Source organism: Malaclemys terrapin, chromosome 6 (genome assembly GCF_027887155.1).
Source record: "Malaclemys terrapin pileata isolate rMalTer1 chromosome 6, rMalTer1.hap1, whole genome shotgun sequence".
Classification (NCBI taxonomy): Eukaryota; Metazoa; Chordata; order Testudines; family Emydidae; genus Malaclemys; species Malaclemys terrapin.
The window spans coordinates 66,146,149-66,171,125 of record NC_071510.1 but is presented as its reverse complement, the minus strand read 5'-3'; the positions used below and the strand labels follow the sequence as shown (position 1 = coordinate 66,171,125).

At 42.0% G+C, this 24,977-nt stretch overlaps 1 protein-coding gene across 4 annotated transcripts in view; it reads right to left on the bottom strand.

Annotated features, from left to right (window-relative positions):
* Positions 1 to 7,406: 7,406 nt before the first annotated feature.
* Positions 7,407 to 24,977, bottom strand: part of PJA2 (praja ring finger ubiquitin ligase 2) — an 86,518-nt gene continuing 68,947 nt past the window's right edge. For all 4 annotated transcript variants that reach the window (XM_054032354.1, XM_054032352.1, XM_054032353.1 and 1 more), the window contains 3 exons: positions 9,226 to 9,340; positions 8,803 to 8,924; positions 7,407 to 8,082 (listed from right to left, as the gene is read on the bottom strand). In XM_054032354.1, coding sequence (XP_053888329.1) covers positions 7,954 to 8,082; positions 8,803 to 8,924; positions 9,226 to 9,340 — 366 coding nt within the window. In that variant the 3' untranslated portion in view covers positions 7,407 to 7,953. The remainder of the gene's footprint in view (positions 8,083 to 8,802; positions 8,925 to 9,225; positions 9,341 to 24,977) is intronic.

Genomic DNA, 24,977 nt, shown 5'->3' with positions numbered 1-24,977 from the left:
AGTAAGGCATCTGATACGGTCTCGCATGATATTCTTATCGATAAACTAGGCAAATACAAATTAGATGGGGCTACTATAAGGTGGGTGCATAACTGGCTGGATAACCGTACTCAGAGAGTTGTTATTAATGGTTCCCAATCCTGCTGGAAAGGGGTAACGAGTGGGGTTCCGCAGGGGTCTGTTTTGGGACCGGCTCTGTTCAATATCTTCATCAACGACTTAGATATTGGCATAGAAAGTACGCTTATTAAGTTTGCGGATGATACCAAACTGGGAGGGATTGCAACTACTTTGGAGGACAGGGTCATAATTCAAAATGATCTGGACAAATTGGAGAAATGGGCTGAGGTAAACAGGATGAAGTTTAACAAAGACAAATGCAAAGTGCTCCACTTAGGAAGGAAAAATCAATTTCACACATACAGAATGGGAAAAGACTGTCTAGGAAGGAGTACGGCAGAAAGGGATCTAGGGGTTATAGTGGACCACAAGCTAAATATGAGTCAACAGTGTGATGCTGTTGCAAAAAAAGCAAACATGATTCTGGGATGCATTAACAGGTGTGTTGTGAGCAAGACACGAGAAGTCCTTCTTCCGCTCTACTCTGCTCTGGTTAGGCCTCAGCTGGAGTATTGTGTCCAGTTCTGGGTGCCGCATTTTAAAAAATGTGGAGAAATTGGAAAGGGTCCAAAGAAGAGCAACAAGAATGATTAAAGGTCTTGAGAACATGACCTATGAAGGAAGGCTGAAAGAACTGGGTTTGTTTAGTTTGGAAAAGAGAAGACTGAGAGGGGACATGATAGCAGTTTTCAGGTATCTAATAGGGTGTCATAAGGAGGAGGGAGAGAACTTGTTCACCTTAGCCTCTAAGGATAGAACCAGAAACAATGGGTTTAAACTGCAGCAAGGGAGGTCTAGGTTGGACATTAGGAAAAAGTTCCTAACTGTCAGGGTGGTTAAACACTGGAACAAATTGCCTAGGGAGGTTGTGGAATCTCCGTCTCTGGAGATATTTAAGAGTAGGTTAGATAAATGTCTATCAGGGATGGTCTAGACAGTATTTGGTCCTGCCATGCGGGCAGGGGACTGGACTCGATGACCTCTCGAGGTCCCTTCCAGTCCTATAATCTATGAATCTATGCTCTGACCAGCAACACAGGAAAAGCCCCGGGAAAATTTGAATTCCTTTTCCTGTCTGGCCAGTTTGAATCTCATTTCTTGTTTGGACATCATGGCGAGCTCAGCAGCACTGGCAACGATGCAGAGCTCTCCAGCAGAGGTGACCATGAAATCGCAGAATAGAAAGAGGGCCCCAGCATGGACTGATCGGGAAGTCTTGGACCTGATCGCTGTGTGGGGCGATGAGTCCGTGCTTTCGGAGCTATGATCGAAAAGACGGAATACGAAGATCTACGAGAAGATCTCAAAAGCCATGACAGAGAAAGGATACAGCCGGGATGCAACGCAGTGTCACATGAAAATCAAGGATCTGAGACAAGCGTACCAGAAGACCAAAGAGTCAAACGGACGCTCTGGATCTTAGCCCCAGACATGCTGTTTCTACAAGGCACTGCATTCCATTCTAGGTGCGTCCGCCACCACTACCCCACCACTGTCCGTGGACTCTGATGATGGGGTATTGTCGACGGCCGCTTCCTCGGAGATGTTCGCGGACGGGGAAGATGAGGAGGACGAGGCAGTCGACAGCGCTTTCAAAGCTGATTTCCCCGACAGCCAGGATCTCTTCATCACCCTCACGGAGATCCCCTACCAACCCTCCCAAGGCGGTAACCCAGACCGTGAATCAGGGGAAGGATCAGTAGGTAAGTGTTTTAAACATTTACTTTGAATAGAATAGGCATGGTATGTTAGCAATGGGTTTTTAATGATTAGTTTGCCCTAGGTGCTTTACTTTTCAGTCGTTGCCAGTGCAGCTACTGGAAAAGTCTGTTAACATGTCTGGGGATAGAACAGAAATCCTCCTGTGACAACTCCACGAAGCTCTCCTGGAGGTAATGTGAAAGCCTTTGCATCAGGTTCCTGGGGAGAGTGGCCTTATTGCCTCCTTCATGGTAGGAAACTTTTCCGCGCCAGGCTAGCAGCAAGTACTCCGGTATCATTGCCTGACAAAGCATGGCGGCATATGGCCCTGGTGTTTGCTGGCATTCACGCAGCATGCGGTTTTTCTCTGTCTCCGTAATCCTCATCAGAGTGATATCACTCATGGTGACCTGGTGTGAATTAGGGGAATTTTAATATGGGGACTGATTGCCTGTTCCTTTAAATAACTGTAACCGGCGGTTTACAGCCACGCAGTGGGGGCGGGGAGGTGAACCGTTCCTGCTGAGCGGGTCGCCGGCAGCGTGCAGTGATCTTTCCTGAGCCCATCCACGCGGTGGGGGCGGGGAGGCGAACCGTTCATGCTGAGCGGTTTGCCAGCAGCGTGCAGGGATCTTTCCCGGGGACAGCCACAACGGGGGTGGGACAGGGGCAGAGTTCATGCTGGCCGGATCGCTGGCAGCAGGAACTGGCCAACGCTAGGAGCATTGTTTGGAACATGAAAGGAGGGCACTGCTGTGATCTGTACAGCAAGACCCCAGGTACGCAATGTGAAGACAGAAAATTCGACCTTGTACTGAGTGCACGTGTGATAGGTACTGTGCATGGTCTTATTCACAGAGACTATTTTCATTGTTCGCAAAAATGTATCTTTGTGAGGAATTCACTCCCTTTTTCCCATCCCAGAGCTGCGAGTGTCTCCCGAACTACCCCGGCATCCCCCTCCCAGAGGCTGGCACAGATCAGGCGGCGAAAGAAAAGGACACGGGACGAGATGTTCTCAGAACTTATGGTCTGTTCCCAAGCCGAGGCGGCACAGCAGACCCAGTGGAGGGAGAACATGTCGCAATACCAGCGATCACACAGTGAATGGGAGGACAGGTGGTGGCAGGAAGACCAGCAGGTGACTCAAACGCTCCTTGGACTAATGAGGGAGCAAACGGACAAGCTCCAGCACCTTGTAGATGTTCTGCAGGACCCGAGGCAAGAGGACAGAGCCCTGCTGCATTCTATCTCTAACCGCCCTCCCCCACCACAAAGTCCCATCCCCCCCTCACCCAAAGTCCCAAGAAGGAGAGGTGGCAGGGGCCGTGAAAACAGTCACTCCACCCCTGCAAACTGCTCAAGTAGCAGAAGGCTCTCATTTCCAAAGATTTGATATGTCCTTTCCTTCACTCCAAAAGCACCTCACCCAAGCCCCCGTCCCAGTGTCATCCCCTAACTGTGTAGTTCTTAATAAACAATAAGTTTCTGTTAATTACTGTTTCCATCATGTTCTTTTAGAGGACAGTGTGTTTGAAGTGGGGGGGGAAGGGAGTTGGTAATTGGAGAGGACAGTCACCTTTACCAGGGTACAGACACGGGGGCAGGTTCAGCAGAAGGTCACACACACATTGCAGTCACTAGGCACCCTGGTCAGTCTGGGAGGTGGTTTTCATGTTCTGTGGGGGGGGGGTATGTGAGTTTGTGGCGGAGAAGGGCCATTACAGATCTTATGCAGCGGTACTTAGCCTGGATGACAGAGCCACGCAGCAGGGGATCTGTAACTGTCCTCCCCTGCCACAAAGGCCCCACACACAGTGTCCCGAAAAGGAGGGGTGGCAGGCTCCGTTGAAACAACCAGTCCACCACTGTGGACCGCTCTAGGAGCAGGAGCCTGTCATTCCTCGAGTTTAGAAGCGTCCTTTCCATCACTACACCCGCTCCCCACTACAGTCTGCATCCCAGTTTCAACCCTTTACCGCGAAATCCTTAATAAAGAAAACGGTGTTAATGAACAAAGTTTGATTTATTTTATTTTTAAAGGTGTGTTGGAAGGGGGGGGAAGGAGGTTGGTAACTGGAGAGGATAGTCAACATTAACTGGGTAAAGAAACAGGGGCAGGTTCAGCTTCTGTTTAAACAAACGTAATAGTCACAGGTTACCCTGGTCACTCTAGAACCTAGCTTTCAAAGCTTCCCGGATGCACAGCGCGTCCCGCTGGGCTCTTCTAATCGCCCGGGTGTCTGGCTGTAATCAGCAGCCAGGCGATTTGCCTCAACCTCCCACCCCGCCATAAACGTCTCCCCCTTGCTCTCACAGAGATTGTGGAGCACACAGCAAGCTGCAATAACAATGGGGATATTGGTTTCGCTGAGATCAGAGCGAGTCAGTAAGCTTCTCCATCTCCCCTTCAGACGTCAAAAAGCACACTCCACCACCATTCTGCACTTGCTCAGACGGTAGTTGAAGAGTTCTTTTCCACTGTCCAGGGCACCTGTATAGGGCTTCACGAGCCAGGGCATTAGCAGGTAGGCTGGGTCCCCAAGGATCACTATAGGCATCTCCACATCCCCAACAGTTATTTTGTGGTCCGGGAAGTAAGCACCTTCCTGCAGCTGTCTAAACAGACCAGAGTTCCTGAAAACACGAGCGACATGAACCTTGCCCGGCCATTCAACGTTGATGTTGGTAAAACGTCCCCTATGGTCCACCAGTGCTTGCAACACCATTGAAAAGTAGCCCTTTCGGTTAATGTACTGGCTGGCCTGGTGGTCCGGTCCCAGGATAGGGATGTGAGTTCCATCTATAGCCCCACCGCAGTTTGGGAATCCCATTGTAGTGAAGCCATCTATGATCACCTGCACGTTTCCCAGGGTCACTACCTTTGAGAGCAGTAGCTCAACGATTGCATTGGCTACTTGCATCACAGCAACCCCCACAATAGATTTGCCCACTCCAAATTGATTCATGACTGACCAGTAGCTGTCTGGCGTTGCAAGCTTCCAGAGGGCTATAGCCACTCGCTTCTGGACAGTCAGGCTGCTCGTATCCGGGTGTCCCTGCACTTCACGGCAGGGGACAGCAACTCACAAAGTTCCAGGAAAGTTCCCTTATGCATCCGAAAGTTTCGCAGCCACTGTGATTCATCCCAGACCTGCAGCACTATGCGGTCCCACCAGTCCGTGCTTGTTTCCCGGGCCCAGAATTGCCGTTCCACAGCATCAACATGACCCATTGCCACCATGATGTCCACGGTGCGGGGTCCCGTGCTTTGTGAGAGGTCTGTGCCCCTCTCAGACTTAGTGTCCTCACCACGCTGCCGTAGTCTCCTCACCCGATTTCTGAGCATCTGCCTCTGAAAAAGGTGGATGATAAGGCGCGAGGTGTTGACAACGGCCATAACTGTAGCGATGATTGCAGCGGGCTCCATGCTCGCGGTGCTGTGGCGTCCGCACCGTCGATCACCAGAAAAGTGCGTGAACTGATTGCCCGCCGGCGCTTTCATGGAGGGAGGGCGGGAGTGAGGGTTGAATGACGACAGTTACCCAAAACCACCCTTGACACATTTTTTGCCCCAGCAGGCATTGGGGGCTCGACCCAGAATTCCAATGGGCAGCGGGAACTGTGGGATAGCTACCCACAGTGCACCGCTTCCAATGTCGACGCTTGCCCCGTTAGTGTGGACTCAAAAGTCGAATTACTGTCCTTAGTGTGGATACACACGTTCGACTTTGTAATATCGGTTCCACAAATTCGCTTTAAGTAAAATCGAACTACTCTCGTAGTGTAGACATACCCCTAAATTCATCTCCTTAAATTCTGCTACATACTTCATTGACCTTTGGACAAGTCACCTTATTTCACTTTCCTCCTGTAAAATGAGACTAATACTTTGCTCAGAGTGGTGTTGTGAAAATACATTAATGTTTGTAAGATGATCACATTTTTACTGTATTGGGGGCCATAATCAGGAATATTTCTGAGTAGCTGAAGAACAACCCAGAATTTGTATGAAAAGGGGGTTATTTTCCAAGAGTAACTCTTCTCCAAGGACCCATCCCAGGTCTAATTAAAGTAAATGGAAAAAACTGCCACTGAGTTTAGTGCCCCAGATGTATTGCTCCCATGGAATTATGTTGTAAAAAATGTGTATCTAACCTAGGGGTCGGCAACCTGCAGCACGCATGCCAAAGACGGCATGCAAGTCGATTTTTAATGGCACGCTGCTGCCTGCCGCCTGCCAGGGTCCCAGCCCCACTGAGCCCCCCCGCCCACCGCTCTCTCCTGCGGGGGCAGGAGGCAGAAGCTTGGTCCTGCCGGAAGCCAAGCTTCCCCCTCTCCCGCTTCTTCCCCCAGCGTGGTGCTTTCCTGCCCCTCCCCACCCTCTCCCTGCCGCCGATGAGCTCATCGCTCTTGCGAGGGAGAGGGGAGGGGGAGCAGAGCCGAGCCACAGCGTGCTCGCTACTCGGGAAGGAGGCAGAGAAGAGCTGGGGACGGGGCCCTGGGAGAAGAGGTGGGGACAGGGCATATCCCCTCCAGCCCCCTGCCATGAGCACCCCAGCCCTCTGCCCTGACCCCCCCACACACACCCAGTCTTCTGCCAGCAGTGGGCTGGCAGCGTACGATCAGCATTTTAATTTAAGCATCTTAAACATTTTGAAAACCTTGTTTACTTTACATACAACAATAGTTTAGTTATATAATATAGACTTACAGAGAGAGACCTTCTAAAAAACGTTAAAATGTATTACCGGCCCGCGAAACCTTAAGTTCAAGTGAGTAAGTGAAGACTCAGCACACCACTTCTGAAAGGTTGTCAACCCCTGATCTAACCCATAACCATGGGAAGTTTTTGAGAGTTGGTTGTTAGAGGGAATGTACAATTCCTTGAGCCCTACATTCCTGCCATGTAAGATTTGCTTTCTATATATGCAAAAAGAAGAACATGAAGGGTTATTGAGGAAATATAGTACAATCTGAGATGTCTATTACAGTCCTTTCCGTTTCTTGGTTTGCTTTTGGTTTAAACATAAAATCTAGTGCAGTTCATTGCAGCCAGCAGAAATACTGGAAGTCTAACTGTATCTTTACACTACCAGTAATGACTGTCATAATTATCTCACTGAACAGTTTATTCCATTGCCATATTCCATCCTTTGCCTTTGGGGTTACTACACTATCCTGGATTTTTCTCAATTCAGTCTGAAGAATCCTTACTCCATTTTTCAGACAAAGATTCCCAGACACAAGAAACTATTCTGAATATCTCTGCACAGAGTGAGCAAACATCACCCCAGGCCCCTAAAATTCAAGACCAAAATTTTAGAATGGGATTTGCAAAAGAGATTAAAGGAATTAGGCATCTGATGCCCATTGACTTAACTCTTAAAGCTGAGATTTTCAAAGGAGTATAAAGTTTCATACCCCGCTTTTTTTTTTTTTTTTTTTTTTTTAAGCCAGGACATATGCTCAAGAATAGTGCAAATATTTCTAAAAACTCCACATTGTGGTATCCATAATAAATAACTAGAGGTTCACACATATGGGAAAAGATTATTATGGAAAAAGTCATAAGATAAAAAAAGTATATTATTATGCAGTTTATTTCCAGTGAAACCAAATTTTACTACTGCTGTGATCACAGAACGTCTTCACATTTGATGCAAATATGAGAGATCAATTACAAAGTCACTTGGTGCCACTATCTTTGACAAAAACAAAAAAACCACATTGTTCAGTTATATTATGTAAAACACGTTATAAGCATAACTTTAATAAGCTCCAACTGCACTGCAGTTGCAAGAACTTGAACACATAAAGTGCCACATTAATGATCATTCTTTTGACAAATTTAACGTAATACAAGCTTTAGATATTACGGTTAACAGCAAGGTGTTCTACTGCAGAAAACTGAAGCAAATTTTTCTAACTTTCAGTTTGAAAATGTTAGCTATTATTGTAAATCTAAACAGTTTAGAAAGTCTTACATTCTCTTTCTAAACTAAAATATATACTATATATAGCATTTATATATAATATATTTTATATATAATTGTTTTCACATTGTAATTAAAACAGAAGAAATTTACATTTTTAGTTTGCTGGGGCAACATCTCATTCCAGAGGTTAATTTTATTGTGTTCCTGCAGCACTGTGGACTGAAGGAGGGGAATCATGATCAGAGAGAAAGGATGTAGCAGCAGCTGCTGCTTCAGGGAGTACAGGTGCAAGCACATGACGACACACCGGGCATGTTCCAGACTAGAAGAGACAAAAAGAAACAGGTTAATTGCAAAGTGTGCGTGACTCTACATGTTTTCCAATAGGAATTCTCAACTGCTTTATTCACCCGTCCTTTAAATGTCTCAACCCACTGACAATTCCACACCAAACAGACCTCAGCCTAAGTTTTCCACTGCAATTTAATGTTATTACTTCTAGTTAAATTGCTCTGAACCACTTTAAACAATTCCTCATCTTTAGTGATGTTGCACTCTTCACTCTTGTAGTTTGCTATTCTCTCTTCCTAGGCAAGTTATGAAGAAAAAATTAAACAAGTGTAAGTCAATTCCTCCAACCCAAGAAGAATTTTTTATTTAACCAATTTAAATTTTCTTTTTTCCTCCTAGTAATGGGAAGCACAGTATGGTGTTCTAGGGGTTGGTAATTCTAAAGAATATCAGTACCATCACTGATGCAGTCCAACATTAGGACTCTACACACACTGCAAGCAATGTCTAAATTGTTTATGGGTGATCTTGAATATATCAAATGGTCAAGACTAATCAACTTTGCTCCTTGCATACTCCTATACATCTCTTTTCATCACCAACAAAATTGTTTCTTAAAATATTAAAATAATTCAATTAACTATTTTGTGAAATAATCTCACAATAAGTTTTCAGAAAAAGCTGCATGTTGTTCTAACCAGAAGAGCACAAATTCACCACTAATCATGCAAGCAAGTAAAGGAGAACTCACCTTCTGTAACCAAAGTGTTACACAGGGTTTGTGAAAGAAATGGTGACAGGGCAGCTCAGTTATTATTTCATCTTTCACATACTCACTGCAACAGATAGCACAACACTGCTCCTGACCAACCGCTTGAGGGGGGAAAAAATAAAAACATCACAAATTTTAAAATTTAAGTTTAATTAAAAATCAAGTGAAATATGTTAATAAGAAGATATCAGTGGCTAATCATAATATGATATAGTTTACCAGAGTAGTACCCTTAAGTTCTACTCAGAGTGAACAGATAATTTCTGAATTTACCACTCAGTATTGTGCTGCATAACAGAGTTTCCTTTAAATACTGTATGTACACTACCACACTAACAAATTTAAGCTTAGATATTATATTTTGCAGAAATTAAAAAAATTTGTGGGACGGTTTTTCCATACCATTGTGATTTTCTGTAATAATAATCTGTGGCAGACAGTCTATACTTTCTTTGCTGGCTGGTGGATGAGCTTGCTCAACATCAACTGCAAGAGACTCCAGATGTGCCAAAGCAGTCTAAAAAGGAAGGTTTTTTTAAAAGGTTACATTTCGTTACTCATGACAAAGATACTTCACATTTAAAAAACCCAACAGACAAAAAAATTAATATAGCTATTGTGTTACTTTGTTAAGCAAAAGGATTATGCAAGTTATGTAGAGCAACCTTACTGCTATATTTTTACAGGTCAAATGGAACAGGAAGTTAATTGATTAGCTACTTATTTCTGGATCCCTGGTTTCAAATATCAATTAGGTTATGAGCAAAGAGAGTTATGGTCTCAAACTACTCCCTAATGAATATTTACTTATATCACAAAGTGGCTGAACAAAATGGCATGAAAATGTCTTTTCAGGAATGATTTAGAGGATGCAGGAGGTCAGAATTGACTGTTTCCTTAGTAACACACTGCTACTGTCACCTTATGAAAGCAATACCAATGGCTTCACGTTAACAGATTTCCCAGTTTCAACTACAACATATCCCAAAACTATGAACGAGAAATTAAGGATAATAGTAGTGGGCTTGACTATGTATCAGCAGCAATACTAGTTTTCAGGAGGAAAGCAGAATCCATCGAGGTCATTATGCGGATGAGTGACATTTCAGGAAGACTCAAGTAATGCAAGGAGTTGGGATATTTCAGGAGATGGTACTGTTCCCTGTGGCTCGCTACTCAACCGATGTATGGTGGTGAATGGAGAAGCACTGTACTCTTTGAGGAGCCGTCTCTTGGTTAAGACTTACAACTTAAGATCTTGACCAATACAAGATCATTATAGATAACTTTTCATAAGAGTAAGGAGTTAACAACACTGGTGTCCCTGACCAAATACGACAGGATTAGTCACATTCTGTCCAACTAAAATTCATATTTCAGTTTCAACTAGATACAGAATTATTTTCTGACGTTATGTACATAATGTAAAACATGTTCCATCTAATGTGTAGCTGCATTTCAGTGCACAGAGAAGCGGTCCCCATGTAATTTTTACTTACCGTACCTTACAATGATGTTGAGTCTTAATCATTTGTTTGTAAAGTATTTTACAATTCCTGGATGAAAGGTACTGTAGAAGTGTACTGGTATATTTATTATTATTTTCTTATTTGCCAACTTAAAGAACATTTATTGAACTTACAACATGAAAAGCTGAAGCAAATGAACATAATACTGACCTATTATATGGAGTGAATGACATGTTAAATAGATTTTACATCTTAAAGATAGAAAATCCTTAAAAAAAAAAAAATATCTTAAATCAAGCTAGAAAGCCAAGAATACTGGGATAATGGATCACAGGCAACCCCCTGAGCAAACAAGACCTTGCAAGTCTGGAAAAACAGATTTTAAAGTCAGAAGTCCATATTCACTGGACCAGCTGAACTCCACTGAGCACAAATCCAGAGAGGGCGGAAGCAAGGATGGCGTTAAAGCCACTTTTGAGAGTCCCAAATCCTAGACCTCACATAAATAACAGCAACTTTTTGGCTATGTTCTCACTTGTTAGTTACCATTGGCCCCAAAAACCTATTCTGGCAGCTGAGGATCACATAGATATAGCAAACTCCCCTGTCACGTTCCTTATGCTGGGACCAAGGCAAAGTGGGATTGTGCAGGAATTCATACACCTCTTTTCAAGTAGCTGGTATAGCACAAGGCTGACTGAGCAGGAGAGTGAATCTGGACATAAATATTTTAGTAAACTGGCACCACATGGCTCTTAACGCCGACTATCTTTAATAATTATGATACTCTTTCTTTAAAAAAAATTCTTATTGGGAAGTAAATAAGTATTTAGCAATATATATTAACAGAAAAACATGTACACATAACAGGGGGTAGCCGTGTTAGTCTGTATCTACAAAAACAACAAGGCGTCTGGTGGCACCTTAAAGACTAACAGATTTATTTGGGCATAAGCTTTCGTGAGTAAAAACCTCACTTCTTCGGATGCAGTGAGGTTTTTACTCACGAAAGCTTATGCCCAAATAAATCTGTTAGTCTTTAAGGTGCCACAGACTCCTTGTTGTTTATGTACACATAACATGTGACAAATGTTCAAACACAAAGAAACAAAACAAGCTAAGCCATCTTACACTGTGTCTCCTTGATTCTTCCACCCAGAGAGACATACTTCATCACTAACAAGCGATCCATCTCATGAGCAAAGAGATAAGCACAAGCTACTCATAAAAATACATTTTACTTTTAAGAACAGAACACTAAACTAATAAATGACATTTGAACAGGTTCCCAAGTTTCAAAGTTGAGGTTTGTCAGAAAGATATTGGAATATGCATATCTAACGTGGAGTCTGACTGAATACCTGGCAACTCAGGTCCCTAGTGTTGAAAATAAGAAGTCTGAGACTGAGATGAGGCATCAATTTAATAAGTTTCAAAATCCAGTAAAACCAGAAGAACTACTTTAGATTTGCGTAAGAACGTACTTAGGTCAAATTGCAAATTCTTCAAATTTCTAAGGCACTTCAGCAGATTGAAGCAAACTAACATCTATTATTCCCCACGGTGTGCACTAGATGATAAGAAGAACCATAGTACAACCCGCCCTGCGCCCCCCACAACTTGTTGTGAACCAAATTTGACAGATTTCAATTGCAGGATGAACCTAACAATAGTCTTACAATAACACAATAGAATAATAGCAATTGAAACTGAACAGCTAAAATGCCACTTTAATACATATATGTTATAATACATATACGGATTTTTTGGGGGGAAGTCCGCATCCAATTTATTTATTCTAATGGACACAAAACTTATTAGGTTTGAATAATCTCCAATACTAATATTTACAGAAAATGTTACTGAGATCTACAGCAGCCTAATTAATTACTAATTAATGTAAAATACAAAAGGGGAAAGCACTCAATACACTAAACTAAGGGACTGGTATGTTGGATTATATTTGGATTTACTTTGAGTGTGTCCATCTCAATCTTTAAATAGGGAGAAATTTTAAAGAACCCAGTCCAATATTCTAAAGGGTTAGAATTGGTTTAATTTATGTTCCTGTATAAGATATTATCTTTGAGTATTAATCTTAAAAAATGTTTAAAACTTTAAATGCAGTATTACATAACATACTTTTAAAATGAAAAAACATCAAAAGCAAGAAATGGACAAGAAATTTGGGAAACCATGAAAATAAAAATCTGAAGGGTGACACGGGGAAGGGGAGGAGGGGATTATAATTTGTTTGATGCTTTCCCCCAAGCACAAATATCAAAGTAGTCCAAAGAAATGGCTATCCTGAAGCTACAAAATTTAGTAGTGTATCTTATTAAAAACAGTTAATGAGAACAACTGGGAATCAACCTCAGGCCTCTACTTCCTCCCCAACTGACGCATTTCCTAATTATTGCTTATTTTAAAGTTTTTTTTTGCACCTCCTGTCTATAGACTTCCAGCAAGGTTTCCACTCTCATCCTCCTATCTGTGCCTGCAATCCATCTTGTACTCTGAAATAAGGAAAAGGAGATACCAGCACTTGTTCTATAATAACTTAATTAGAACAGGTGGAAAATCATCACAAATGGTTTATAAGATTAAGTTTGCTGGACACAGAAGCGGAGCTTTCTTTGACATTCAGTAAGATTCTGGAATCTATTAATAAACAATTGGCCGATCTACCAATTAGAGGGGAGAAAAATGGATAGAGTCATGCTTAATCGGGACAGCTCAGTCTCTCCCTTTTCTAGAATAAGATAAACTTGGATTTTTGCAGCCCTACCATTTCACGCCCCTTTCAAGTGCTCCTTCGCTACAGCAAATTTGTTTTGCTAGGTAGAGAGATTTTTTTGAATAACTTCTGAGCTATAGTAGACTTAGATAAAAGTTAGGTTGTCACAGGGAAAAATATCTGGCTAATGAATTTGCTAGTTCAGATAAGGAACATTAGAAATTTTGGGAAGATTGAGGAAGGGGGTTTAAATAAAATAGTACCTCTGAAAGAATGAATCACACTGTCACAAGACAGATAGGATTTTATTAATGATATAATTAAAATCAACCCTCCAGTTCCTCAAATATCAAAAAATGGTACATAATATTTCAAGTCAGTGGTTAGACTCTGGGAACACCCTTAACCCCACATGCAAAATGCTGCCAAACTGTGATAATCCTGGACACATCATTGTATTTTGACAGGGAGCAGCCAGTCTGCCTTTTATGCTACAGAACAAAATGCTCTTTATTATCCCATTTTCAAAGTATTTCCTACATTCCGTATATGTAGATAATCAGAAATTGCCGATACCTGTAGACGGTGATAAGTCATTTCCATGAACATGCTTGTTACCTGAATTTGAAAAGACTCAGATTAGTGAAGGGGAGTGCAGGATTCTTAACTGTTTGTACCCCAGAACAAGCTAACCTAAAAGATTATTTTTTCTGAAAAATGTAATTCCAGGGCTGGAATGTTTGTGGGCACTATGACAGTGATACTAAATAGGAGAGAAAACCTTTGTATCATTATGCCAGTATTTTGAGAATTTAAGTCATTCTCTGTTCCAAGATTTTTATTTTATTTTACTTGCTTCGCATCCATTTTAGATTTTCCAATTGCATGATGCACCATTTAAAGGCTCTGTCTACAATGGCCTAAAAGCAAGATAAGGAATCATTTAAACTTCATTTGAAAACAGTATCAGGAACACTAATTTCTAGCATAATGTGGCTAGCAAATGCGGGATGGTGCTGCACCTGTTCCACAGTGTCCTACACTAGGTAGCTTTCCTTAATTTAGGAAACACTAGCCAGCCAAATCATGTTAGACTCCATCTTCTAGAACAGTGGTGGACAGCCTGCGGGCCGCATGTGGCCCATCAGGGTAAGCTGATTGCAGGCCGCGAGACATATTGCTGATGTTGACTGTCCGCAGGCACAGCCCCCCAGAGCTCCCAGTCGCCGCAGTTCGCCATTCCTGGCCACTGGGAGCTGCGGGGAGCCGTGCCTGCGCACGGTCAAAGTCAGCAACATGTCTCGCGGCCCATAATCAGCTTATGCTGATGGGTCATATGCGGCCCACAGTTTGCCCACCACGGTTCCATAACCTTTTGTAAGAGAATTTAAAACATTATTTCCTGTTTTAAATCAGGCTATGCTCATCAAACATGGGACCTTGGTAGATCAAAATCCTGATGACATCCGAACACACAGTCCTCTGGGTGGCACAGATTTTCAGTCAGTTTCCTTTTCAAGTTCCAGAAGGTACATACAAAGTTCTCTCAAAGGAAACCAAGCCATGTATTGGATAATCCTTGATGTTTTCTGGACAATTTTTGTAACTATTTTGAAGCTGGGAGTAGAGGTGAGCCATCTATAGAATTTTGATTTGGAGTACATATCTTGAGATCTTCTCAAAATTCCTGTTGTTTCTGGTACAATCAAATAATATAGATTTTTTTTGCTATTTTGAAAGTCTCCTCACCACTTTCAACCATTTCTGAAAACAGTTGAACAGCCTAGCAAACATTCTGTACCTCTGAATGTAGTAAGTATGCAGAAATATATAGGATGCTCTATTGATCAGAAATCTTACCAGTATAGCTACACAGTAGAGGTCAGGAATTTAATATATCTAAAGATCACATGATCAGAGATTAAACATTTCCTACATTCAGTAAACCAATGCGGTAAGTCTGTTCTTTTGGACAAGGGGGTAGCAAACAACAACTCTTGACATATGCCAAATTTTCAATTCAATAAAAGAAGCAGATACAACTGATAATCAAATCAGAAATGGGCAATATCCATTTTTCAAATTGCTTCATGGATTTAAGTTTGAAGAGAAAGAGGCACTGACATTAGCCATATTAAAAGGAAGAAGCTCTTAGAAGGACAGAGTTGGGCAGAAGTGCACTGGGTCAAGTTATAGAATTTAAGGAAGAGATCTATAAAAACATGATACCTATGGTCTCCCCCTCATGATTACTCGAAATGCAAATTTTAGACGGATATGTTAATAGGTTTTTACCAGTGGTTCACATGGATAGCTATTCTTTACATCATAAAATGTTTAATAGACTCATAGACTTTAAGGTCAGAAGGGACCATTATGATCATCTAGTATGACCTCCTGCACAACGCAGGCCACAGAATCTCACCCACCCACTCCTGTAATAAACCGCTAAACTATGCCTGAGTTATTCAAGTCCTCAAATTGTGGTTTAAAGACCTCAAGGTGCAGGGAATCCTCCAGCAAGTGACCCGTGTCCCACGCTGCAGAGGAAGACGAAAAACCTCCAGGGCCTCTGCCAATCTGCCCTGGAGGAAAATTCCTTCCCGACCCCGAATATGGCGATCAGTTATACCCTGAGCATGTGGGCAAGACTCACCATCCAGCACCCAGGAAAGAATTCTCTGTAGTAACTCAGATCCCACCCCATCTAACATCACATCACGGACCACTGGGGATATTTACCTGCTAATAATCAAAGATCAATTAATTGCCAAAATTAGGCTATCCCATCATACCATCCCCTCCATAAACTTATCAAGCTTAGTCTTGAAGCCAGATATGCCTTTTTCCCCCACTACTCCCCTTGGAAGGCTGTTCCAGAACTTCATTCCTCTAATGGTTAGAAACCTTCGTCTAATTTCAAGTTTAATGCAAAGGTGTAAGTGTATATTAGGACTCAAAATCCTCAAATTACTCATTTTCATTAGGCTCGGTTATTAATCAGAATGCTGAAATCGCTGTACTGGTTTCTTGCCTTATAAGAAGTTGTAGCCACTATTATAATAAATCAGGTTTTCTGTACTGATATTAATTGTGTGTGAAAGTTTGCTCCTTTTTGTACTGTGAAAGCCAATTCCCCTCCAGCCTGGAAGGCACATATTACACATGCAGGGTTGATTCTTGGTATTAATAAAATTAGGACAGGATTGTGGAATGACTTTTCACTGAAAAAAGGTAAAGAATCATTAATACAGGAACACCTACATTTATTCTGGTAACAATAAAGAGGACACTGACTGGAGAAAGTGCAACAGATAGAATGGCATGCAAGTTTAAAACCCATCCGCTCCTATAAGGTATTTAATAACCTATGAGCTATTTTTTCTCCTTAAAGAAGCTGTATTTACATTAGCTCCAGACTTATTTGTAGATGAAGAGCCATCCTGATGCCCTTGATAATGACATAAAACCAGAAAAAGGTTGAGATTTTAGTGAGAGGGATCTGAATCCGGACTTTCATAGAGGCTCTGTGAATATGGTATTAGATCCAAATTGTATCAACACATACATTGTGTCAACACTGGCAACACAATACAGAATTGCTAAATTTGTCCAGCCAAGAGCATAGTCTCCATACCTTTATAGAATTACTTTAATTTACAAATGAGAATGATAATATCCTACAATGGGATTTTCCAGGAAGCGTAGGGAAGTGATGTATGTACCAGGTATCATAAGTGTCAACCAGTTATTAAAGACATCTATGATTCTTTGAAACATCCTATTGGGCATTTAGGTACTGCTGACAAAAATCAATTAAATCAGGCTCTTTTGCTTGCCATAACGTTTCAGACAACTAAAACCTAAATTTTAAACACTGGTATAGTCCAAGGCAGTGGTTCTCAACTGGCGGCCCAATCAGCACTCAGCTGAGTCCCATGTGACATACTCAGGGCCATACAGGTAGTATATATATTGTGTGGATGTGGCCCACATAAGCACAGAGTTCTGCATATGAGACCCACAATGGTAAATAGGTTGAGAACCACTGTTCTAAGGGAACTGTCTTTCCTCCTGGTCCAATATAAAAATTAACTGGATAGGACTTGTGTCAATCTCAAAGACTGAATAAGAACTTGTTTACAGTCATCCATGATTTACTAATTGGACAGAATGCTCAACAGCTCCCAACGATACTACCATAATTACAGCAGCTCTCTCAGTCAATCAGGCATACAGCCCCCGAGGATTGCCTTTATAGGGTGGAATTAGACAGGGGCTCATGCTTTTCTTCCGATAGAAGAGCTTAAGTCTGTTGCATACTAGTAATATAGACAAACTTCTTGTAGGCTCAACACCCCTGGACTTCTGGGTCAGGTATAAACATATGAATATGAACACATATAGGACAAGATTATCTGGCAAATATAACCAACATAAAGGATTTGCCCTCCCCATGCAGGCTCCCCTATTCTTGTGCAGAGAAGCCACTCAGTTACCTCTGTCCCCCGAGTGGAAAGAAAACCTGTGACTTGGTAAAGGACTAGCACAGGTAAAGCAATTTGTCTCCAATTGAGACATGCTGTCAAGAATCTGGGTAGAGCTGAGTGGTAGAAGGTCTAGAGCAGATGCAGAGGTATGACTTTTGTTTGGATGGCCCTGACTTCTCATGGGTCTTAGGGGACCTAGGTGGCATGGGAACAGAATCACTGCTGATGCTACAACCCCTGTCCCAATTAAATGATTTGAAGAAAAACGTGAAGGAATCCTCATGGGGTTTTTCATCTCCCAGATCTCCTCCCACGGCTATTACCAGGAGAGGATTGAAGAGGCCCATGATCACTATATTAAGGAAGTGAGCTCTAGACAGAGATTTAAAAAATTTTCCATGTGTACCACAACAAACAAGACTATTGAATTCACCTCTTTGAACTAATGGACTGGTAGTCAAATGATGTTGCTCCTGCATTTACAGCATCACATACCAGGTACTCACTGCAGCAATTACTTTACAACGGTACATTACACGTCCAAAAGCACCATTTAGCACTTCTTTTGTACAATGCAATCTAAGGTTGAGGAGTCTCGGGACATGAGAATTGCCATACTGGGTCAGACCCATTGTCCATATAGCTCAGTATCCTGTCTGACAGTGACTAACATCAGATGTCCAAAAAAAAGGTAAAGAACCCCACGGTAGGCAAATGTGGGATAATCTGCTCCTCACATTAGGTCTCACCTGACCTCTAACATTTAATCTTTAGCCAATCTCAATCTCTTCCAAATTTTTTATGACCATGCATTATAATTCTGACTAATTATTCTGATATATAGATTATCCAATTCCTTTTGACATTTTGTTAAATTATTGGCCTCAACGATATCCCATGGCAGCAAATTCCACAGTTTAATTACTGATCGAGTAAAAAATTTATTTTTATCTATTTTGAATTTATCATCTTTTAATTTCATCAAATGTTCCCTTGTTCTTTTGTTATGAGACAAGAGAAAAAGTACCTAATTCTCCTTTTCTAGACCATTCATTATTTTACATATTTTTCATGTCCCCTTTTATTCTCTCAAACTTTTCAATCTCTCTTCACATGAGAATTTTTCCCTTCCCTTCATCACTCTTTCTTCTTCCTGAATCACCCATAGTTTTGTAATATCCTTCTTGAGAGGGGGAGACAGGATTGCACACACACTATTCCAGATGACATTACATCACTGATTTATATAAAAGCATTTAATATTGTTTGTTCTATTCTCAAACCTTTTTCTTATGCACTCTAACTTTTTTTTAAACTGTAGCTGCACATCAAGAACTCTTTACTGAATTAGCTATAATGATGGAAAGGTCGCTTTCTTGAGTAGATACAATTGATTTATAAACCTGTAAGGTGTACGAGTTGTTTAATTTTTTCTTTCCAAAATGCCTTACATTGCATTTATTGACAATGAATTTTGTTTGCCATTTTGTTGTCTTTTCACCTCGTGTATTTAGGTCTCTCTGAAATTTCTCACCATCCCCAATGGTCCTGACTAGCCTAAATCACTTTATGTTATGTACACGCCTCCCCACTCACTCCCCTCTCCAGATCCTTAATTAAAACTACATGGGACCTCAACATCTTATTACGACAGGAATACCAAACTGAACTACACTGTTGAATTTTAGTTTTGACATGAGAAGGCCAACCGCTAAAAGTTTAGAGCAATGCTCTGTATGATGCTATAGAGAAGAGGTCATCTGTTGTCTACCAGAGCAAGATAATTAAGACTGGAAATATTGCCACCTTTTCTTAAAATGGACCTGAACCAAATCTAAAGCAGAAATATATCCTGCACCACTGTGGTATCAAGGCACAAAAAGAGGGAAAAAATGTATTTAGAATTAGGGTTAAGCAGAAATAATTTCTGGGCATGAATCCTACCATTACTGAATGTTCCATATTCAGATTGTAAATATGAAGAAATTGCCAATATTCCTAGAACAGTTTGAAATGTATGTATATGAATGTATGATTGCCATCATTATTGTTATTTCATTGGTTGGAGATTAACTTATCTTAATGAGGAACAGCAAAGTAATTTTAAGAGTCCATTAAAAATATTTATTCCCTATGTAGACACTTACTGACTGGCATCAAGTCATCCCATAACATGTTAAACTAAATAGATAGAACTCCTTGAGCATCACTGTTTTTTAATCCTTCAACCATTCTTGTGGCTCTTCCCTGAACCCTATCTAATTTATCAGCTTCCTTCTGGAATTGTGGACACCAGAACTGGACTCTGCATTCCAGCAGCAGTCACACTGGTGCCAAGTAAAATAATACCTCTCTATTCCTACTCAAGATTCCCCTGTTTATGCACCCCAGGATCACATTAGCTCTTTTGGCCACAGTGTCACACTGGGTGCTCATGTTCAGCTGATTATCCACCATGACTCCCAAATCTTTTTCAGAGTCACGACTTCCCTGGATAGAGTAACCCCATCTTGTAAGTATGCCCTACATTCTTTGTTCCTAGATGTATATATTTACACTTAGTCCCATTAAAACACATATTGTTTGCTTGTGCCCATTTTACCAAGTGATTCAGGTTGCTCTGTACCAGTAACCTGCCCTCTTCATTATTCACCCTCTCCCCCCCCCCCCCCCCCCCCGATTTGTGTGTTGTGTCATCTGCAAACTTTATCAGCGATTATGTTGTTTTCTTCCACGTAACTGATAAAAATGTTAAATGGCATGGGACCACGAACTGATCCCTGTGGGATCCCAGTGGAAACAGACATGCTTGATGATGATTCCCCATTTACAGTTATGTTTTGAGACCTAACAGTTAGCCAGTTATTAATCCATTTAATGTGTGCCATGTTAATTTTATATTATTCTGGCTTCTTAATCAATATGTCATGAGGTACTAAGTAATTGTCTTTTCTTCTTCAAGTGGTTGCAGATCAGGTGACTCACAAGCGAATGAGTAGGAGGTGAGATCAGAGTCTATTTATAGAACAACTGCAGAACTACCTTCCCAAAGTTTGTATCTGATCTAGATACAGCCATGATAAAGTGTTTGCTAAAAGTATACACTGAAGACCAGGCAGCAGCCCTGAAATGTCCAATATTGAAACATTATTGAGGAATGTGATCGATGTCATTTGGGCCCTAACTGAATGAGTCTGTAACTTTTGTGGAGGTGTGGCCTGAGCTACTCCATATGCCATCATAATACAGGAAGCTAGCCATCTGGAAATCGTCTGTGCAGAGACCCCCTGACCCATTTTCTGATATGCATAGGAGACAAAAAGATGACATGATGAACTAAATAAAATGCCAATCATTGTCTCACATCCAACACAAAGATCCTGCTCATTTGCATTTGAATGTGGCTTAGGCAAGAATACTGGTAAATATACTATTTGGTAAAGATGAAACTATGAAACCACTTCAGACAAAAATTTTGCACTGAAGACCAGGTAGCAGCCCTGAAAATGTCAGACCTGAAACACCATTGAGGAATGTGATCTGTGTCACTTGGGCGCTAGTTGAATGAGTCTGCAACTGGAGGTGTGACCTGAGCTACTCCATATGCCACCTTAGGGCCACATTACCTTTGAAAAACTGAGTATACAAGGGCTCTGCCCTTAAAGCCTGTGGCTCATTTACTCTTCTTGCAGATGTGACAGCACATTGGGAGTAGAAAGCAACAGAGGGTCCTGTGGCACCTTTAAGACTAACAGAAGTATTGGGAGCATAAGCTTTCGTGGGTAAGAACCTCACTTCTTCAGATGCAGGTCGTGGGAGTAGGACATTAGAGACAGAAAACAAGATTGCCAAGGGCTCAGATGGAGTAGGACAGCCAGCACAGTATTAAGGTCCCATAAAGGAACCACTTCTTTCACTGGTTGAAAAAGACAAATTATTACTTTTAGAAATTTCACTGACAGGGAGTTTGAGAAAATTGACTATCAGAGGATTGAACACTAAGATCACCGCTAAGTGGACCCTCAAGAAGCTGAGAAACAGACCAGAGGATTGAAGGTGTAACAGATACTCCAAAATGTCCTAGACATGGGTTAGCATCCGTTGAACCCCACAGTTTAGGAACCAAATTGAAAACCACTTCGACTTATCCAAATAGGTAGCTCTACCAGAGGGTTGACTACTGTTGAGTAGCACTTGTCTAACAGCTTCCAAACAGTGTTCCTTCTCCTCATCTAGCCATGCAGCATCCATGCCTGAGGTGTAGACTTCTCAGTGCTGGATACCAAAATCAACCATGGTGCTGAGTCAGTTGATAAGTATAAAGAGGAAGAAACACTGGAGCTGGGGTCAAACAGATAGGCTGATGAGGTCAGGGAACTAACATTGTCTCAACCAAGCTAATGCAATGAGAATTTGTTTGGTACGATCCAGCTTCAGTTTGAGAATAAACTGAGGAACAAGTGAGATTGGGGGAAAGACATAAATGAGTGCTGATCCTCAGTTCAGACGGAAGGCATTGGTTAAGGAGCCTGGATGGAGACCTGCTCAAGAACAAAACAAATGACACTTTTTCTTTCATTGCAAACAGGGTGAGAGCCAGATGCCTCATTCTAGAAAGCTGGACCTCTGCACACTGGTCTTCAGAGCCCACTCATGATTCCAGGAGAAATACCTGCTGAGGTGATCAGCTAAGTGATTCTAGACCCCGGGTAAGTGAGTGTCTGTAGGGAATAATGCTCTACTTGATGCAGAACTGCCAACATTTTATTGCCTCCTGACAAAGCTGGTTGGAGTGGGCCTTCCTTCCTGCTACACTGCAGTGTTGTTGTTGAGAAGTATGTGAACTGCTGTGTCCTTGTTCTGTATCCAAAATGCTCTGCACATATTGTAAATTGCTTGAAACTCCAGGATGTTAATTTGAAGGGAAAGTCTTGTTCTGTCAATAAACCTTGAACCTTCAATGTCCCCCGATGTGCTCCCTGGTGAAAGGAATCAGTTTCTATGTCCTGACCAGAAGGGGACAGGCAAAGGGAACAACTCTCCCTCATATCAATATGATCTGTCCACTACCCTAGGGACTCGAGGACAGGCAGTGCCATAAGCACTATGCAATTCAGTTACTGACAATCCAGGTGATATACCAACTTCAACTAGTCCTGAAGATGAAGGTGTAATCTTGCATGCTGGACCGCATAAATGCATGCCAACATATGGCTTAATCTCAGACATACACATATCATAGTTGAAAGGTGAGAGCAGAAAGACAGACACAGGCAATGAATTGCTTGAAATTGTTCATAGGTCAGGAATGCACTCGAACTAGATTTTTTGTGTTTGTGTTAACGGTCACTTCCCTTTGTTCAAAATCAGAGCCAAACGATCGAAGAGATGCAAAGTGAATTTGACATGAGAGAGGACTTGATCTCTGGACTTGCCCTTCACTAACCAACCGTCCAGGTACAGAAAAACATGAATTCCTCTTCTTCTGAGATATGCTGCTACTACAGTCATGCATTTGATAAATGTCGAGCCAAGGACAGGCCAAATGGCAACACAGTGTACTGATAATGCTGGCCTGCCACTACAAATCTCAGAAACCACCTGTGACTTGGGAAAATTATCACATGGAAGTAAATGTTCTGAAGACTGAGCGGGGAAAACCACTTGTGGTTCTAAGCAGGGAGAATAGCAGCTAGGTTAACCATACAGAAACTCATGTATCTGATGTACTTGTTGAGATGGAGATTGAGGATAGGTCTCACTCCTCTCTTGGACTTGGGGATCAGGAAGTACTGTGAGTAGAATCCCTTTCCCTGATTCTGAAGGGGAATCTCCTCTATGGCCTACAAAGCCCAAAGAGCTTTCACCTGCTGTAGAAGCAGAGACTCATGAGAGGGGTCCCACAAAAGGGATGGTGTAGGAGGGTGGAAGGGGGGATGGAATGGCATTACCCAGTCCCACAGTGCTTAGGACATCCTTGTCCATAGTTATTGACTCCAAAGCCCTGTAGAGGTGGGATAGCCTGTCTCCCCCCCACCCCAAATGGAGGGGAGATGACTTGAAAGCTTGATTACTGGAATGTTGACCTCGGAGAGTCACATTGACGGCTTGCCCAAAACAGAAGAAAGACAGGCTGACTGGGTGAAATTGGAACCAGAAGACCTCTTACTTGACTTGTACCCCTTTCTGGAGAAGTCCTGCTGTCTAGTGGGATAATCTGACCTTAAGAACTGCTGAGGATGATATTGATCCTTTTGCTCTTGCCCCATGAAATGAGATCTTTTACCGCCAGGGTAAAAAAAAAAAAAAAAACCCAATGAACACAATGTAGCTTGAGAGATCTTAAAGGAATGCAACGTTTCATCAGTTTTCTCTAAAAACAAAAATTGACCGTCAAAGAGTAAGTCCTCAATCATTTTTTGGACCTCAGGAGCTGTATCAGAGTTCTGTAACAACGAAGCCCTTCTCATTGCTACAGCAGATGGCATAACTCGAGAGGAAGCATCTGCCATGTCCAAAACTGATTATAGTGACATCTTTGCCCCAAATGGACTTCTGCAATGTAAGTCTTAAACTCTCCCCCTCAAGGATTCTGGCAACTTATCTGTAAATTTTGCTATCACTTCCCAATTTATAAACTTGTACTTTGACAACTCGCATTTGTAAGGACAAGACTGAATATATTTTCCTCTCCAACAACTCCAATCTTTTAGAGTCCTTTTCTTTTGGTGTTGATTTATATCCTCTGTCTTAACCTCTCATTTGCCAAAGTTATGACATGAAAGTTAGGCGCTAGATGCAAGTAGAAGTGCTCAAAACCATAGATAGGCACGATTTCTCTTATTAGTGCACTTCGTTGTGGGTGGTAAGGCTACCAGAGTGTTCCTCAGAGAGTCTTTGCAGGTTCCAAAATCACTTCAATTATGGGGAAAGCTACCTTCCCTGGAGCGGAGGACTGGAGAATATTCAGCAGCTTATGGGTGTTCTCCTGAACAACTCAGCCTGAACGCCCAAGGCTGAAGCCATGCACCTCAGGAGGTCCTGATACGATTTAAAATCCTCAAGCATGGGGGAGGAAGAATCCAGCACCTGGAGATGAAGAATAGGAAGAAGCAGAGCCAATGGAATCTTCTGTGGTGCCTGTAACAACAGTTCAAGCTCAATCAGTTCAGCAGGAGTAACCCTTGTCTGTGGCTGCAGCATGCACCGGCGTCGTCATATGCACTGAAAATAGTACCTGCACTGAAAAGCCCTTCAGTACCGAACAGGTGGGCAACCTCAACTCTACGCCCTAAACTGGAAAAGGTGCAGGAAGGTGTCAACAACAATGTCCAGTCTTTAATAATTTCACATTGCGCAAAGGACCCCGAAGAAGCAGCCATCACACCTGAACATTCCCGAATTAGTGGACAGTCAGGAACAGACAGACAAAACAAGTCTGATACTGCCCAATACGCC